This window comes from Planococcus citri, chromosome 3 (genome assembly GCF_950023065.1).
Source record: "Planococcus citri chromosome 3, ihPlaCitr1.1, whole genome shotgun sequence".
NCBI classification, from domain to species: Eukaryota; Metazoa; Arthropoda; class Insecta; order Hemiptera; family Pseudococcidae; genus Planococcus; species Planococcus citri.
In genome coordinates this window covers 60,646,521-60,666,810 of record NC_088679.1, presented here as the reverse complement: position 1 = coordinate 60,666,810, position 20,290 = coordinate 60,646,521, and the positions used below count along the sequence as shown (strand labels likewise).

At 37.6% G+C, this 20,290-nt stretch overlaps 1 protein-coding gene across 1 annotated transcript; it reads left to right on the top strand.

The window, feature by feature from the left end:
* Positions 1-1,397: 1,397 nt before the first annotated feature.
* On the top strand, positions 1,398-3,053 carry LOC135840622 (uncharacterized). The gene has a single exon (XM_065357248.1). It carries the CDS (start codon positions 1,398-1,400, stop codon positions 3,051-3,053), a length of 1,656 nt encoding a protein of 551 aa, XP_065213320.1.
* Positions 3,054-20,290: the final 17,237 nt, after the last annotated feature.

Below are 20,290 nucleotides of genomic sequence, written 5' to 3'. Positions count from 1 at the left end.
ACTCGATTTCCCAACTCCAGACCAATATTGTGGAATGCTAGTAATTGGCAATATTCATATGAGACCACAATATAATCCCCAAATGAATCGAGTTTTACAACATACCAATACACGTGAGCGTTATTACAGACTCCCAGATGGCGTACGAGATGATGGACCCTAAATCTTTCTCCAGCAATTACATGATGACCTCGTCGAAGCAGTATCCGAAAATAGAATTACACAGGAGCAGTCCAATCTTGCTTACGATAAATTGTCGACATTTCAGGATGTATTTTCAAAGTTTCCTGGAAAATATACTGGAGATGAAGTGGAATTAAAATTCAACACACCTGTTGAAGATATTGAATATCGTGGAGCTAAATACAATTCTTTGAAAAAATTGATGAACGACTTGCGAAAAGAACTGCAAGTCATGCTAGCTACCAATGTCATCGAACCATCCGATTCTGTATAATTATGTTAATCCCATCGTCGTGAATGTAAAGAAGACTGGAGAAATCCGTGTATGTCTCAATCCCGTTGACCTAAACCCGATATTACCTAACAATTATAACGAAGCAGGTTTGCTTGATCGTATCATTACAGATAATCCCGAAGCCAAATTATTTAGTACCTTGGATTTTGTTTCAAGGTTTTGGCAATTAGTTCTGAGTAAATTGTCACGACAATATTGCGTTTTTCAGGTCAATGGTCGAGTAAATTCATTAGACTCCCATATGGACTGAAAATTTCCTCAGCGTTATTCGTTATAATGGTCAATGAAATCATTCCCAATATCGATGGTATTACGAAGTACGTCGATGATATTTTGCTACAATCTTCAACTTTCGACAAAATGTTAAAATTATTGATAATAATTTTATCAATTCTACGTACCCATAATCTACGACTAAATGCTCGAAAAACTATGTTTTTCAAGGCGAAAACAGATCATTTAGGTTTCGAGTTGAGCCACGGATTGATTTCCAAACAATCCAAGAAGATCGAAAAGTTCAATGCTTATATTCAAAAGCACACTTCGAAAGGTAAATTGAAATTGAAAGAGAAGAATCAAATACTCGAATTAATAGGTTTGACCAGTCTCTACAGACATTTTATCCCAACCTATCAACAAATTGCTGCTCCATTTTATGAGTTAACATGCGATGACATACCTTTCGAATGGGGTCCTCGACAGGACTAAGCCATTGAACAATTACGTAGAGAATATTGCAAAGATTTTTCTCTCGTTCCTCCCCGAGATAAAATTGATCTGTACCTCAACACTTATACTTCCACAGAATGCGATGAATGCTGTTTTATTCCAAATCTATGAAGGAAAGCATGAAATTATTATGTAGACGGGTCATAGCTTTAAACCCCACCAAAAGAAGTATACCCTAATTGAACGTGAGATGTACAATCTCGCCAAGAGTATCAAGAAATTACAGCTTTGGCTGCACGGACAAACAATCCATGTTTGTAGCGATTTAATGTCAATTGTCAATAAATTTGAGACAATCGCTGAAGTCCATCGCAAAGCCGCCAGTTGGAATACTCTGTTCAATTGTTACGATTTGGAGCATGACATTCGTACCAGACGTAAAAAATGGTTCGCTATTCAGGCCCCCGAGCTTACCATTAATTCCAACAGTATTTCTAGCTTGATTTCAGACAAAGATGAACTTCTTTCCCGATTGAAAACACGTTTAATCCATTATTTGCATCGTGTTGACAGAATTCAAGCCCGTGACTCCAAATGTATGAACATTATTCGACGATTAATGGAACCAGACCACAAGTTATCTGCAACAAATAAGACTATTAAAGATAATCTAGCTAAACGTTTTACGATCCATTATCATAACGGTAAACATCTACTGATGTTCAACAATCCCGATCGAACGTTTGTTCCAGTAGTTCCAGTCAAATTATTCAAGGATTTAGTAACATTCTTACACAAAACCTATGGTCACATAGGAGCGAATAAACTTGAAGTTATCTTTCGACGACTTTACTATTCCCCGAACGCGAAGTATTATATTCGATTCATTACGAACGAATGCTTACATTGTAAAGCTAATAAATCATATTCTGAGAAAAAACCGCTCGAATATGCTTATACCCAAGCCTACTCACTTGCGGATGTCATTTCCGTAGACATCCTTAGACCAATTTCCAATTATTCAGATGCTCCCCGATACCTCTTAGTCTCCAAAGATGTACTCTCCGGTCGTGTTTGGATCATACCCATGAAAGATACCATTCAGGAAACCGTTGCAGCTGCAATGGAAGATGTAATCAGCCAGATTAACGCTAAGAAGCTTAAAATACGTAAGATTATTACTGATAATGCTACCCAGTTCACGAATGCGTTTTTTAACAGCCTCCTTGATAAGCATAAAATCAAGCATAGTTACGCAACAGCGTATAATCCCCAATCTAACCTCGTAGAACGAACTATGAGATTGATAGGTGAGAGATTACGTATCAAGATGAACGCTAATTCCGAAGGTGCTTATTCCCATAATGGCTGGAGTGTATTTATCCAGGAAATCAAGGAAGAGATTAACAATACCCCGAATGACGTAGGAATCCCTCCAAATGAAGCTTGGAACGACGAAGATATGAATACCGATATTCCAACAGAGAGATTCAAAATTGATGCTCGATTTGAACTCAAAAAGCTACGTGAATTAAAAGAGCAACAGAACGTACCTTCTGTGACTAGTAGCGAATTATTCCTGAGTAAATTAGATCTCCAGAACGACGTGTATATTTCAGCTGACGATTACGCGTGGATTTCCGTTGACGGTGCTTGCGCTAACAACGGTTCACCGGAAGCCATCACTGGAATTGGCGTTTGTTTTCATCCTGAGGGATCGAAAAATATTTCAGAAAGAATCACGAACTCAGATTACCCATTTACAAATAATTTAGCTGAAGCCGTAGCTCTACTTACCGCAATGCGTATTATGATCTTCATGAAGTTCCCAAGCTTCCAGTATTTCAGATTCCTATTATCCCACGTCAGCTGTGAACCATACTTACGTAAAATGGTTAGAGAATGATTGGAAAAATTCTTCTAAGAAGCTCGTCCACCATCAAGATATATTCAAACAAACCCCTAAGCTTAAGAATGAGTTCGAAGATTTTCAATTGAATCATGTCTACGCACGACAAACGGATTATGGCAATTTCACAGCCGATTTATTAGCCAGAAAAGCAGTCTACACTAATGATTTTGATACTTCCCGAATTGACCGATTAACCAATCATCAAGCCCTAATTAAACTACTAAGAGAAAAGAAAGAGTTAAAACATCAGTCTAACAAGCAAAAACACAACAAGAAGTATGGAGACCCTAGAATTTTCCAGCTTGGAGAATTTGTTATGATCACTAACCACCGCTTATCATCGGCTGATAAGGGTGCTTCAGCTAAGTTATTCCCTAAGCGTTATGGGCCATTTGTAATAAGTGCTCATGCAGGTAAAAATTGCCATGAATTTAGAGGTATGGTTGATGAGAAAGACAAAAGACTCATCAACATTCGACAGATCTCTACATACCTTAACTTACATCATCTCAAAATGATGAAAGATGAGCCCAAACTCCACTCCAAATTCGATATCCGCTCCCTAGATAAACATATCAAACAATTCTCCGAGTACAGAGACCTTCTCAACGATTTTATTCATAAAATTGACACTGTTAAAAAGGCATAACGAGCCCGTAAATATGAGGGTCTCGATAATACAGAGCAAATCAAAGAATTTGACCACTTATGTGAGAAATTCCGAAAAAACCCATCTGAATCCGAAGCTGAGCAATGTGATGCTGTGTTGGCTGAAACTATTCCAGATAAAACCACTAGGAATTTTATTTGCAAAGATGCAAACGCACGATACCAATTACGTAAAAGACCACGTATTAATTATGATGAAGGAGTTAATCTACCTGAAGATAGCCGAACTACCCCTAAAAAGAAGAAATTTAAGCAATTAAATTCGATCATTTTATACCTTATAGATCGAGAGGAACGTATTAGATTTACTTATCTACACACTACTCATCCGACCTGGTCTTCCGTACCCCCCACCACCAAGGAGCTCGTTTGCACTGATATCATCTAGCGTGATAATTATGAGAATTGTGTCTCATTTCATTCCCTGTTGTTGTTTCGTTTAGACTGGCGTATTTCTGATTCGATCTTTCTCTCTTTATCCCTATCAATACGAAGTTAGGTATTTGTACAGCTTGTCTTTTTCAAAGTTTTCAGCTTTATTATTTACAGCAGATTTATTATTTCCCATTTTTAGATTTAAGTTAATAAATATAAAACCCAATAAAAATAGCAAAATCCCAATAAAGCCGTTCTATTCTCATAGAATACCCAAAAATATTCCATTGTTTACGAAGACAGTTTGCCCAATTCCAAGTATGGGTTTTTCTAGCAACGAAAGTATTTTCAGCATTGACCCAACTATACGCAAAATCAGAGTATTCGACGGTACTTACGAAGACGTGAGCTTACCCTTTAATTATGAGACTCTTGAGATGAAATTAATTGATGAGAGATGTAACGTGGGTCCGAATTTTCCTCCTACCCTACCCCATGAATATTTCTTCACTAGGCAGCATATGTACATAAGCAGATACCGATCCATTTCACATCATAATGGTACCAATTTAATCCATTCATTCCTTAATGTTAGGTGGATTGTTGGCAATGGAATCGCTCATGCCATAGTTTGAGGATTATTCATGGAAAATAGACGATTACTCCATCAATGGGACTGTTCTGTAGTATCTGGCACCAATCTCTCCCCGAAAAAGATGATGTCCAACATCAAACGCCATAGAATAATGATCCCACTGCGAATTATTCTCTCAATAGGTAGCCACGACCTACTCAATTTGCCATTCTTCGCAGTATGTGACAATACCCGAGCACTGATTGAGTTCCTCATAAGGCAAGGCGCTGAGGAAATCTTAGTACTTCCCAATATAAGCTCACGATCAATTCCAGATTGGAGAATTAGAGATAAATACCGTTTATTTTTTCGTGAAGTGCTTCCCTATCATTGGAGTGACATTGTGAATTTCGCTTGGTTCCTGGAAGATATACTGGACAAAGCGAGCCCTGTTTATAAAGACAAAAAGGGAAATTTTTACTCTCACCCGAGTATTCACGCTGAAATTGCATACCAACTAACTTTATTCACCCAGTCCTTCACCCCTCTCCGTCAAATACCCTGCATTTGGTAGTTATGAATAGTCTCACGACGTTGTGAATATACTTATTTCATTTATACCTACCAAACTTGCTGAACTTAAAGGCATGTTTTCTACATCAACTGTACGAGCTGAAATGAAGATTTATAAATATACGAATATATCATCGGTACCCTATGTTGATCAGGCCCATTATCTTACCTTTACCCAACTGGAGGAGGAATTTTTTCATCGATGTGGATTCCCAATTAACACCATACACGGGTATCAGGGAAAGCAGAGTAAATTCATAGTCGTTGTTCGATCCAACAATGAGAAAAACACAATCTACGACAGTTTACCACACGTAATCGTAGCACTCAGCGGACATACTGAGCAGTTAGTATACTACACAGTCGACTCAACGGATTTGCTGTCTTCATACATCAAGGGATCGCAGATTTTCGACGACACCATCTACGATGCAGTGTTTGTACGAGTTCCAGACTCGTAGTAAAAAAAAAAAACCAAAAAAAATTGTAAAACTTTAAAGTGTAATAAACACATGTAACTTTTCAAATAGGCTTCACCTATTTTCAAAACTTTTTTCATTTTCAAAGTTCATTCATTTAATTTCAACAAGTATTGTAACATTTTTCTTTTTCATTTTTCAAAAGAATTTTTCACTTTTTATTTTCTAGAAGATATTTTGATTTGTAATAATTATCATACTCTATATACCTATTTTTAAGATGTATCAAGTAACATATTATGTATTTGCATGTATTTTTTTTTTTGTTGGTTTGTGGACTTGTGGTACTTTATCTTGGCCTTCTAAATTAGTGGTTTGACTTATCATCCAATTCTAACTTAGCGCTTTGCCATTGCCATAATATCCAATACATCCCCCCAATGTCCCTACACAACTATCCCCTATATACGACTATTCCCTTGTGCCTATTGCTACGAAAATACGCCACGAAAATCGGGGCAGGGGGTGTACATCGGGATAAAGTGGTAGAAATTCCAAACATCGGCGATTGGTCAATTGGTCCCATGGTTTATGGTCACTGGTTCCCTGCAGCTACTTCGTCGACTGAACCCACGAATCAACTTTACATCTTACATCTTTAATTCCCATCATATCTCCAGTATAGCGACAAGCGGATTCCTCCCTATGTACAAGATTTACGTTCCCTATTTTCTTCGCTACATATGTCACCTAAATCGGGGCATTTGTAGTGGGAGAAAATTTTACATTTTCTCCCACCTATACTGGGAGAAAATTATTTATTTTCTGTCGCCTATACTGGGAGAAAATTACACCCGAAAAAACCTCCCACCTATACTGGGAGAAATTTATTTCAGTCGCTTAATTGGGAACCTATTTTTCTGTCCCCTTAGATGACGGAGTTTAGTGACCATTTATTACGTAAATGACCGTGCCGCGACTATTTTCCCTCTACAATTCCAATTGACCAATGGGATGACATAAATGATCGATCTTATACGAATACCTTCGTATTTCCGATGATTTGACCTATAAAAACCCATTAATAATCGATCATCGCCGATGTTACGCGAATAGAACTTCGTATTTCCAGTGGTGGCGCCTAGTTTTCCACCACTTCCGCATCGGCGACCAATCAAAAGCGAGTATTTCACGAATATCGCCGAATATGCTCGATTAGGACGCGAATACAACGCCAGCCGCGGATCTTGGCGCCACCGGAAGTCTACGACGCGTGCGCCACTTATCCTACCCTCTCACCCACCCGATGACGACTATATAATGCCCTGCAGAGCACAGAATCGAGGATGGTTTTCGATGATCTTCTACTCGCTGGAATACACTCCTCGCGGTCCCAGGTAGAGGTGAGGCACCATCCTATCTCCCCCCAAATGCTACTTCTCGCTGGATTAATCTCCTCGCGGTCCCAGGAAGTCGGCATAAGTCCCTGCTCCCCCAGTTTCCCTCCCTTGGCCTTAAATCCAATGAAGAGAAACTTAATCCAAATCCTACCCTGTGAATATGAGATGCTAGAGATGGTGCATCGTCCCTATCATGCCAATAAACACTTCGAGAAGAAATGGATCTGAGCTTGAGACTCTCGTTATTGCCATGGCCATACGTGGTAATTCCTATTCCCTTGGATATAATGGTAATTATTCTGTCCATCTTGAATTACCATCGAAATATGGCACCGAAGATAGTCGTTTTGGCCATTTATTTTCCTTTGTTTCCCAAATCACACCCTATTGGATAAGTTTATTGGATAAGTTATTGGATAAGTTATTGGATAAGTCACCCCGGCATTGCGCACCCTGCCATTTATTGGATAAGTCATTTATTGGATAAGTCATTTATTGGATAAGTTATTGGATAAGTCAAACCCCGGCGTTCTCGCCCTTTATTGGATAAGTTATTGGATAAGTAAAAACCCCCAAACCCACAAAAAGTCCACAAGACAACAACGAAAATTTACAATTTTCTATTTTTGATTAAATATATTCCCTATATAATTCCATGTCACGAGTTCTTTTATTTATTGACTTTTATCTTCATTGACTTATGGTAATATTGTCGATCAAATATTTATTACGTCACCGAAGAGTAATAATTCCATCGACACTCGAGGTGAGTAGAAATACCTTACAGATGCCCCCACTTAGATACGCAATCGTGTCTAAGTCCCCCAGTGAAAAATGCTACGAGTTGAATATTCCCAAATATTCACCTAAATTCCCAATTCCCAATGCTCCAGATTGGGTATCTTCATACTCGATTGAAACAAATATTCCTATTCGAACGTCCGTTGATCTTCGAATGATATTACAAGCATTTCCCCATTACAGGCATCTTTGCGTCGTGTCCCCACGTAAATATAAATACATTTAAACCTTGGGAGGGAACCCCCTAAGGCCCTCGATACAAACGACCCTGAGTACCCCCTTTGAGCTAGTCAACGAATCGAGCGAGATATTAATTACAATCACTCTAACCACGCCATTACAATAGTCCCCAAAACAAGGAGAGTGCTTGATAGGATATCCAGTGCCGCAAAGTAGGTATAGGTCGAATAGCTCCTTTTAGAGGTCCGGCAGATCCTATATTTATAAAGAAAACAATCTTCAAAAGTTCATCTCAACCAGGAGAATGAGGATTTGAGACTTTTGAAAGAAATTCAAAAACCATAAAACAAAAAATTTAATTTTTTGTTTTATGTTAGTTTTTGAAATTTTCTCCCCCCACAATCTTTCTGGATAAACTCTTTTTCAAGAAAAACCTTCCTCCGGTCTTCCAATACCATGTTGGTTACCTATAAAGCCCCTCAAAGTTGAAAAAAATCAACAAAAAAATGAAAAATTCATATCTACGCAAATTTTTTGATAATGTTTCATTTCTGAGCAGAGTACTTTTAGATAACCACCTTTTCAAGAAAAGCACCCTTTTGTCCTCCAAATGATGGTGGTCCTCTGTTATGAGGCCCCCAAAATTGAAGAATATTGAGAAATATGAAAATTGATGTCTATAGATACCTAGGTACTCGTAATTAGGTGAAAATTTTTCATCACTGTGCAGATTGCTTATAGATAATTCTTTTTTCCAGAAAACCCTTTTCTCTGTCCCCTCTACAATACTCACCACCTACATAAATGATAGAGGTCCACAAAGTTGAATTTTTTTTTGGAATGGTGGCGAAGTCTCCTCTGCAAAGATAGTTTCAAGTCATGGATATGTTTTTTTGCTCTAAACTTGAAAATGAAATCTCATTGATAGGGATTCTTGACGAGTTTTTCCAAGTTTTCAAGTCTTACATTACAAAATATCAGAACGTCAATAAGTCTTCGGTGAAAATTTGACATAGGTAGGTAATTTTATGACAAAACGTCCGCTTCAATGTTTCTCAAAGTTAAAATTCAGAAATTCGTCCATTTTCTACAAGTTTTTAAAAGTCTGACATAGGTAGTGCTTTTCTGATGAAGATCGACCAAATCCAAGGATTAAAATATGGAAGAAAAAAATGTAATAAATAATAATATTCATCTTTTTTCATTTTCTGGGGAATGAGACAAATTCCACCTTTTCATCATGTAGACAGGTCATAAAATATTTAACAGTATTTCTAATGAAAATGGACCAAATCCATGGATTATGATGTGAAAAAAAATGTAAAAATTTCAATTTTTCTGATTTCTTTTAAGTATATCTTGAGGGGGGGGGTGTGCTCCTTAGCACGACTCATTTTTACTAACCTGATTGGAGAAATTTTTCTTGTGAAACTAGACAACAATTTAGGGCGTCATTAAATATTTTTTCACTAGTACCTCATAAATATGAGCTCTCCCCTCTAATCCACTGGTTAGTCTTGGGTGGAGATAGGGGGCTGAAATTGGTATGTAGGTTGATTTTACGTAAGTAGGGACTTAACTGAGGTGTTAGAACTAGAAAGTTCACAATTTTAAAAATTTTGCCTGATACTTCGATTTTTTCATATTATGGGAAAATTGGGGGGCCCACCGGCACGACTTTTTTTTCACCTAGGGGGCTGAAATTTTCAGGGTATTATTTTCTCACCTGTGGTCATAATCGAAAATTTTTTTTTCACTATACAAATAAGGTACACCCTAGTACATATTAATATGCCCAAATAAAAGGAGAGGTTTAGGTATGCGACCCACGCCCACTATTTTTGGCCACTTTTTCAAAATTGCTGTAAAAATCGAAAAATTGCTCTGAAAAATCAAAATATCAACTTCAGCTGTCCTTCTCCCGATACTCTTGTCATCTACAGAGAAATCAATATTTTCAAAAGCTTGTGTCATGATCAAGAAAATACTGAAATTTACCTATTTTTATTCAAGTAGGTATACCTATACCTAATTCATTTACTGTTTTTTTTGTTTTTGTTTTTTTTTCATAAAATTCTCTTCTAATCTTACGCTAAATCTTGGAAAGCAATTTTTTCTGCCAAAATTTTGACAGAGGGCAGATTGGCCCCACTGCCGAAGGTAGTGCTGACGTAACATATCCCTTATCGTAATGTAGGTAACGTGTTAAATATCTTAAAAAAGAAGTAGGCTAAGTACACTACGTACTCGCGCATATAAGGCGGCACCCTCTCGAAGAGAAAGGGTTCGCGAGCCGCTAAGAAAGGGCTCGCGACGTGTTGACAGTTATAGCTCGAGATAGGGATTCTTGGTGACATTTATAGTCCGAGATAGGATTTTTGGACATAAATTAACAAAACCACATAAATTCATTAAACTTATGTGTACTTAGCAATTACGCGATTGGTACCCCACTAATAGGGGTGGAGACTTAACCATCTCAAGTCTCTTTATAATACTGATATTCGCGCCGATTTCCTCAGATTTCGGAGTCTCCTGGTCGAGTAATGTAGTCGAATCGCTGTTAAGCAGGACTTCGCGGTTCTCATGCTCAAAGCTCTGAAAGATGTCTTGTTTCTTATTTCGATGATTCGCGGTTGTCGGTTCGTATTCGAGACGTCGATATAATTAGTCCATGGGACCTCTTTACTTAAGAGTAGCATGGTATAGTCTTGTTGTTTTCCCCATCTCGTTAGATGGTAAATAGCCTGTTCCATTTAGTTAAGATTGATCACGCATATGCCCGGTCAATAACAAGTGAACCTTTTTGATATCCTGGGCTGTACTCGAGCACCTCCGGGATAGGCAAAGAATTAAAATGTACCTCGTTTAGTTAAGTTCCATCGACCGCCCTAGTATTGGTTGGGCACCCGAAAGAGATGGAAAAACAAGAACAGTTGGCAGTAAGTGGTGAAATTCCCTTACTCGTTTATTCGTAAGTATAATATTTGTAACCTTCGCATGGATTTCGAGCAAAGTGTCGTATTCCATGATGATTAAATTTATATTGTTTTCTTGTGTAAATACTAGCAAAACTACTTATTTTCGCATATCCTATTCTTCACAGGTGTTTAGGGTAAAATCTCATGTTAGATTATTGTCTCAACTTTTATGATCTACGCCAACACACGCATGGCGAGATCATCACAAATTAAATTCATTCTGTTCATACTTTCTACTAGGATTAGGGAAAAACACGTATGTAGATGAATTTTGTGTGTAAAAATGTAAATATACCTTGTAAATAGAGCAGAGTCTTATTTCATAGGTATGTTTTTTAAATGATGTATAGGACAGAATAGTCATTCTACGCCCTTCTGAGCTATCTAGGTATTGGCAAATATTCCCCGCCTAAGGAATATTTCTAAATCTCCCCAACTGGTAGGAATTAATATCCATATCACGAATAGTAGGGAGGCCATTCCGCCCTATATCATTATTTTGGCGCCTGAACGTGGGACCGGTGTTTTAATTTATTTATAAATTAAAGATGGGTTAATAAGTTTGCACTTTGAGATATTCGTCGTAGTGAATTAAGGAAAATTATCAAACCCCTTTCTATCCAAAAAATCACTTTTTTGGTATAGTTAGAGGAGCCTTTAGTTAGAATCTCCCTACTTGTGAAACGAATAAAATAGAGTAGAATAAACTCCTCAAATTCGGATCACAAGTAGATGAATTTCTGATCGGCGAAAAAATTAGAATTTTCTATTTTTTCGTCTATCAGAAAAAAGGGCACTCTCAAACTTGAAACACGAAAAATGCTGATTCTCAACCTGGCTACTTTGTACCAAAATGAGATCAAACGGGTCGTTAATGTCCTCATTTTTCGGGTGAAAGTGCGAGACTCTAAGGAGACCTACATTAGCAATTGGCATTAACGTATGTCTTTTGTGTAGGTCGCACTTTCATCGATTTTCCTAAGGATGAGATGCTCACAGAGGCCCTCGGCACTCTCCGGGAGCTTCGTTTAGAAGTTAGCCTCCGAAGTGAGTATTTTTCCATCTGAAAATCCTTGGTTAGCCTCAAAAAATGTAGGGAGATCTACTATAAGCACACAGAGTTGAAATTATACCTGGTGTTGTAGATCGCAATTTCATTGATTTTCGAGAAATCGGAATCTTTGGTTAGCCTGGAAAAATTCTCATCTCATTCACTGCGTACGAGTGTGGCAAATGTCCGGACTTATTACGAATTCTACCCTAAAATTACGAAATTACGCTTAGATTTTACTTAGCTCGTTCGATATCTTTTCCCAACTCGCCGGTGCGAACTGATGTCGGAAATTGAGAAAGCTTACTTAGAAATTAGTTAGGAATATCTAATTTATATTTTACCTCGTATTTGATAGTGTTACCCAATCTCAGTATTTCGAGAACCGATTGGTACATGGTCAGGCGACGGAAAGAAATTAATTTCTATGAGTAAAAATTTAGGCATAATTTTAATTTTTAACCTCATCTCCTTGACAAAGTATTTTTCTGCATGCTTCAGAAGAAAACAGAGTCGGAATGAGGAAACTATCTAGCTGATAATTAGAAGTATCCATACTAACCTAGAAATATATAATTGTAGACGAAATTAATTCCCTTCAAAATTGACCAAAATGTCACGAAATATTCTTGAACCAAATGTTCCAAAAAATAACTAGGTATCTAGGTGACTAGGTCAGGGACCTCGCATCGCATCCTTCACAGACAGAGGAGCGACGATGCGAAGTGTGAATGAACCCAGCAGCCTAGGGAAACGTGACGTTTTTAATGTACCATAGCACCATTAAACTAAACACTTCTCTTTGACAAATAGGGTGATTTTCACGTAATTTAGTCTTTAAATATATACTAGGTTACCGCATGGATTTGATAATTACGAGCCCTAGTGTTCAAAAATTATCAAAACCCCACTAGAATGTGTATTGCATTTTTTTCGATAACCAAGTGAAGTTTTCCTATGCATGAAGCTAAAACTTGACTTAGACAAAAAATGCAATACACCTTCTTACCTCATTTTGACGTTGTCCTTACCACATCGGAAGATGGCACATGTAACACAACGCCAAAATGAGAAATGCGTATGAAATAAGCATAAATAGTGCATTATTTTTTACATCAATTCTTGATACTGTTTTGTTGACTCCTTTCACTTAAATATTTTAACTGAGTCCAATCAGAGTCAAATTGAATAAATTCACAAGCTTAAGTAATTTCTAGTCGTAATTTATATTTTTTACCTTGTTTCCAAGCTGCGATCAGTGACGAAACTTAAATAATCACGTAATTATAAATTCCTAGATCTAATTACCTAAATAAAAATGTCAATTTACCTTTCTCTCAGCCTGCTACTTAGTTACGCATTCGGACACTTTTTCTAGAAGGAAAAATCGAAAAAAACAAGGTAGCAAGACAGTGTAGGGTTTGAAATATTTTTCAAGCAACTATTTCTGGTGCAGTTTTTAAAAATCACTCTTACAGTGTATTTTTTTTTCATATTCGTGTCGCTAGATCTTGGTCTAAAAATAACCCTCTTAAATTCCTTTCCAAGGGGAAGTATTTCTTCACCCTAGACCTAGCTCCGGAGGCGTAGTCTTTCTGAGAAAAAAGCGTTGTCGAATAGTACAGTAATTTCAAGAGAAGGGATGTGAGAATTTCTTAGAAACAGAGTCAAGTACATAGAGAGTACATTCACCTCCACCTACCCCACCGCCACCGGCGGCAAATACCAAAGCATTCACCGAAGTATTTATTAGGGCAGGTCACATAAATACTATTGTTTATGTCTAAATACACAACAAGTGTCACCCTTTTTATTTGGAAGCGCGTGCCAAGATCATAAATCTGTCAGATTTTTTACGACCAAAGGCGACGACTTGTAAAAAGGGGTGAGAAAGGCGTAAACAGCAGGACCACCTACTCGATGGTCAGGTCTCTCTAACTCTTTGATTCTAGAAACAGAATTCAGAATACTTCTTTCCATCGTGAGTTGCAGTACTCATCCGAGCCACTTCGCGTTTATGAATACTCCACCAGCTTTAAGCACTCGCAGTAGAGTAAGTAACAAAAAATCGTTTGTTTCACTGGACTTAGGCAATAGTAGTCGCAAGCCCATTCGCGTAATAAACTCGGATTTGAATATGGACAACGAGAATCATACTTCAAATCAAACACTTTTAAGTGATCAACCTCATGTGTACGCCACGGTGTGTATTAATGAGGATGATAGTAATTCAAATACACCTTCCGATGAAGGTGTCGGTACTCAAGAATATTCGTGTCCTTTTGACCCCGAATCATTTAAAGATATACTTGATGATGAGGTTTATGAAGCTTTTAATAAGACTTGGGATTGGAACCAAAAAGTTCATTCAGATATGAAATCAAATTTCGAAACTAATAATCAGGAAATTAGGAAAGCCAAAAATTATGCAAAAGAAGCAAAAAATGCTACGATTTATTTGAACGACAAATTAATGAAGTCTTCTATCAAACAATCGAAACATGCCGAATGCACTAATGCCTGGTTGAAAGAATTGACTGATAAATTAGACGAAACTGCTGTTTCCGTCAATGAAACGAAATCCGAAACTTCTGAAAATTCTTCAAACATTAAAAACCTTTCTGAACTCATCACAAAATTACGTTCTGATTCAAATTTCCAAAACAGTGACCACAATAAGATCGTTGATGATGTCAAATTTCTCAAAGATGTCATTCGAAACTTTTCTTCACTTTTGCCAAACAAACAGAAAAAGATCAAAACCAATCCAATAGATCCAGGTTCAGTAAAAAACGCAGGTGTCTATTTTTCGGACGAATTGCTATACTTTCCCTATGAATTTTTGGATGATTTCGAAAGATACTTTTCTAATGCAAGCGCAGATGAAGACCATAAAATTTTCGCGTTCAAAAAGGTCATTTGCACAAAAAATAGCAAACAATTTTTGGAAACAGTTCGTAACGTATACAAATTCGACGAATTAAAAAAGAAATTCTTGAATTACTACTGGGACAGGAGAGCTCAAAATGAAGCGATGAAATATTGTAAATACAATTTCACAACCGCAGATGATATTAAGGACATGGCAAATAATATGATTCGTTGGGCTAGGTCTCTCTCTCACCATCGTCATGGTCTATCAGAAGATCTTATTGAAATGTTTATCAACAAGACTCCAGAACCATATCGCGAAAAACTTAAAGAAGAGGGACAAACTTTAGAGGAATTTATTGACAAACTATCAAGATTTGCGGACATCCAATTAGATACCGAAAATGAGGTACCAATAACTTTCTCTCGAGCTCGTAGATACCCAAATAACGAACCATATGTACCACCTGTGCAAAAACAATCGCACACGTCCTATCCTCCTTATGAGCAATTGTTAGGTCTTTGGGACACTCTGTCTCAACAAGCCAGAAAATCAAACAATTATCGAAATAATCGTCCTAGTACTTCTTCAGAAAATCCTAAAAACCCGACCGATAAACCAAAAGATAAGCCAGAATCGTCAAAAGACAACCCTGTTACGATTCAAACTCCGTCTACGTCGAAATCTAACCCAAATTCGAAACCTTTTAATGTCGATAAATACGGAAACTTAGTCGCAAATAATTATAGAGCGAAACCTCCGCGTTCTCCTCCCGCACCAGTTCAGACAGTAGAATTTGATGAAAAAGCTGATAAATATGTACTCGTTGATACACCCCAAGAAGACTTAGAAGAAACTGTCTCAATGTGTAATTACCTCAACGAGATGTTCGAGGATCCACCTGAACAGTTAGATCTTCAAACGATAACTTTGGCTGTGAATTCAGTAACATCAATGATGTCCCCAGAACCAAGCGATGAGGAAGACGAATGCTCGAATTCGGGAAACGATCATCACTAGGTAGCCCAGGGGCACCTCCTAGTGCTAAGAAAGCCCCATTTCGAGATATCTTAAGTGACTATATATGGGTTGGCGATAGTCTAGCTCATTATATGGCACGCGGAGAGGTTGTCGTATCAAACCAACTACCTGATTATTTACGCGACCAAATTCCACTTGAAAAACTTTTCAATCGATTATTAAAAGTTGAATTTCCACCTCACTCGAATTTTATACTTTCGGCCGGTCAGTTAGAATTTAATTATTCGCGTAAACCATATCGAATAATTGAACGACAATTACTCAATATTATTGAGCTCTTATTAGATAGGAAAGCAGAAAGCATAATTCTCCTATTTCCTCTCGTAAAACCGCGTAATATTGACGAACCTGACGTAAAACTGTATAGGTATATCGATTTCAAAAATATGTACGCTCGTGTCGCCGCTCACCCAAATGTACTTTTCTGGAAAAATCCCGCTTTACGATTTTTACAAACCGAAGTTATATGCGATGAGGGACGATTTTACACACGACCGAAACTAGGAAATCGTAGAGAACTTTTACCTATCGAACCAAAATTCCATTATATTCCGGCACTTAGACGTTATTTTCCCTCGATTCTTGAATATCGCGATGTTCGTAATTCTATCATCATGGAATTAATACGCCAACGAAATTTCGAAGCGTGGATCGAACACGTTGACGCGATGGAACAAGAACAAAATTACACCAACTCTCAGGGTGAAATTTGGAAAACGAACACCGTACCAGTTAATCAAATTACAATTAAAAATCAAGAACATTTTGAACCACGAAAGGTCATAAGATCTGCATTTAAAGAACTTCAAAATGACCCTCGAGCAAAATCTTCTCAAAATTTAGGCGAATTATTTACATCCAAAATTAACCAATCATTAAGAAATGCTAAAAAACGTAAAAATAAAGAACCTCTCGGTAACCCTAAAAGACCAAATACTGCATTTATCGACGCAATCGATAACGCAATTATTGACAATCATAAACCTGAGCCACGTATCTCGCGTCAAATAGTAAGACAATGCACAGACGACCCCGCGTGCGTCGTACTTGTACATATTGGCCCAAGAAAAATGGCACTACAACTGGACACTGGGGCACTTCCAAATGTCATGACCAAATTAGTCTTAAAAACGCTCTTAATAGAAGCTCCCCAAAATATCAAATTCATTAAGCTAAAAAAGAAAGTTCAACTTAAACTTGCAGATAATTCGATAGTTACTGCTGCCATTCATATGGTTCAAATCACAATGAAATTAGGACCATCAATCCTGAGCGTACCATTCTATGTTATGGACGCTCCCGGAACGACATTCCTAATGGGTAGAGTTTCCATGGAATTTTTCTGTATGACCATAAGTGTCCACAAACGTGAAGTGACATGCGAACCTGAATTCAATGACGAATTCATAATTCCCTTCATGCCAACAATTGAATTTCAAAATGCGCTCACCGTATACTCAGTCGTAACGATAGATCAAGCCGACTATCAAAGAATTCTCGACAGTATGAAGGGGGCAACTTTCACTGAAATTGAAAGAGAAATCATTCAGGACAAAATGTCAGCGGTCAGAATATTCCGAGAAAATTTACGAAAAGATTTGAGAATGGCAGTAGCTAATGGTTCAATTACTCAAGAACAATCAAATGAAGGATTCGAGAGATTAGAACAATTTTACGATATTTTTGACTTAAATCCCGGAACATACTCAGGTGAACAAGTGAAATTTAATTTCCAAGAGGGTGATGAACATCTCAAACCCTGGAGAGGCGAAAAATTTCGTCCCAGCAAGAAATTATTGCCGGCATTACGTCGCGCTATAGCGAAAATGCTCGAATTGGAAATTATTCAATATTCACACTCACCATACATTAATACCTTAGCTCCAGTTGTAAAGAAAAATGGTGACATTCGTCTCTGCCTCGATGCAGACGAATTGAACAAATTTCTTGTCAATGTGCTGACAGAACCGAATACCATAGCAAGTATGATATACGACAATGCAGGAGATCGCCTATTCTGCACACTAGACTTCACAGCTGGCTTTTGGCAATTAGTCTTAGACCCAGAGTCACGAAAATTCGTAGCTTTTCAAGTCGAGGGGCAAGTCTTTGAATTCATAAGACTCCCCTATGGATTGAAAATTTCCTCCGGTGAATTCGTTCTTATGATCAACAAAGTAATTGACAACGAAGAAGGAATCACAAAGTATGTCGATGATATCAAAATATCAGGAAAAAACTTTGAGGAAACAATCACCCGACTAGAGAAAGTTTTCCAAAAAATTCGCGAACATGGTCTAACACTTAACCCGACTAAGACACAATTCTTCAGAAACTGTGCTGATCATTTAGGCTTCGTAATTTCCGACCAAGGTGTAGGGAAACAAAGCGAGAAAATCAGAAAGTTAGAAGAATTTGAAAAGAAACATACCAAGAAAGGAAAATTCTCCCTTTCTAAGAAAAATGACATACTCGCGTTAGTAGGCAATACAGGTCTCTATAGGGACTTTATACCCGAATATTCACAGATCGTTAATCCCATATACGAACTAACCAAAGGTGACGTACCTGTAGAGTGGACTGAAGTCCAACAAAATGCTTTCGAAAAATTAAAAGCCGAATTTCGTAAGGACTTCAAACTTCAACAGGCTCCAAAAACTGGTGACCTATTTCTTGATACAAAGCTCTCAAATGACGCTATGAATGGTGTCCTCTTTTACATAGAAGATGAAGAGAAACGAATCATCTTATTCGTCTCAATCGCGTTTAAGGAACACCAGAAAAATTTCACACTTTTTGATCGTGAAATTATGTGCCTTGTGAAATGTATCCAAAAATTACAAATTTGGTTACATGGTCGACGAATTCATGTAAGGTCGAACCTTTTACCTATTGTAAACCGTTTCCGAGAAATCGCTCAAACACATAGAAAGGCAGCCCACTGGATTACTGTCCTAAATTGTTACGATCTAGTCTACGACATAAATACTTCCAACAAGAAGCTTTACGATATAAAAGCTCCTGATCTAGAAATAAATTGTGTCGAAATTGAAGATTCTCCCGAAGAGGACGAAACTTCATCAAACGATATCGAAACTGACAAATTTGAGACAAGTATCGAACCTTTCGAATTGAAGTTTTTGAGCGAAAATATTTCCGAATTAAATCAACGACTTAAAAACATCGCATTTCACCAAAAACACGATCCCTTCTGTAAAAAACTCATTAAGATCCTTGAAGAAAGAGTCCCAGCAAACAACAAAAAGCAAAGAGATATTCAAAAATCTAAAATGTCGAAATTTGAACTTTTCACCAATCCAAATGGAGAAAAAGTCCTCTTACGTAAGCTCGAATATGGATCCAAAGTTCCATGCTTACCTGACGATTTATTTTTCGACACTGCTGATTATTTACATTGCGCTTACGGGCACGTAGGAGCAAACAAACTCGACGTAATTTTCAGGAGAATTTATTACCATAATAATTCTCTCTCTTACATTAGAGAAGTTTGCAATATTTGCATCGTATGCAAAGTAAATAAAAATTATGCAAAGCATAAGACAATTGAATATGCTCAAATCGAAGCTTACGCCCTTGGTGACGTATTATCTGTTGATATATTTGGACCTTTGCCAGCAAATACCTATGAGCCAAAATACCTACTCGTAGCCAAAGACGTATTCACGAATCGTACATGGATACGAACGTTATATAACACCAAAAAAGAGTCAGTATGTCAACAAATGGATTCCATAATAAAAGATATCAAAGACCAAAAAGTTCGAATCAGAAAAGTCATTACCGACAATGGCTGTCAATTTATATCTAACGCCTGGTATGACTTACTTGAATCCCATCGTATTCAAGTAGCACATACAAGTGCCTATAATCCTCAATCTTCCTCAGTCGAAAGAACAATGAGAAGCATAGGTGACAAAATTCGTGTAAAAACTAATGCGAATTACGACCCCCAGCGTTCCCACATAGGCTGGTATGATGTGATTGAGGAAATTGAGCTCGAACTTAACAACACTCCAACTTCGTTTGGATGCAAACCGAATGAGGCATGGGGCATTTCTGATACGATTACGTCAGAAATACCACATAAAAAATTGAGATTCAACTTCCCCCGTGAACTCGAAAAACTCCGCGAAAAATTGGCAAGACAAGAAATCCCATCCATTTCAGTCGCACAATGTTTAGGACAAACTTTAGATCCAAACACAGACCTGATAATAGATAGGGACGGTTATGCTCGAGTCACAGCCGATGGTGCGTGCTCGAAAAATGGAGAT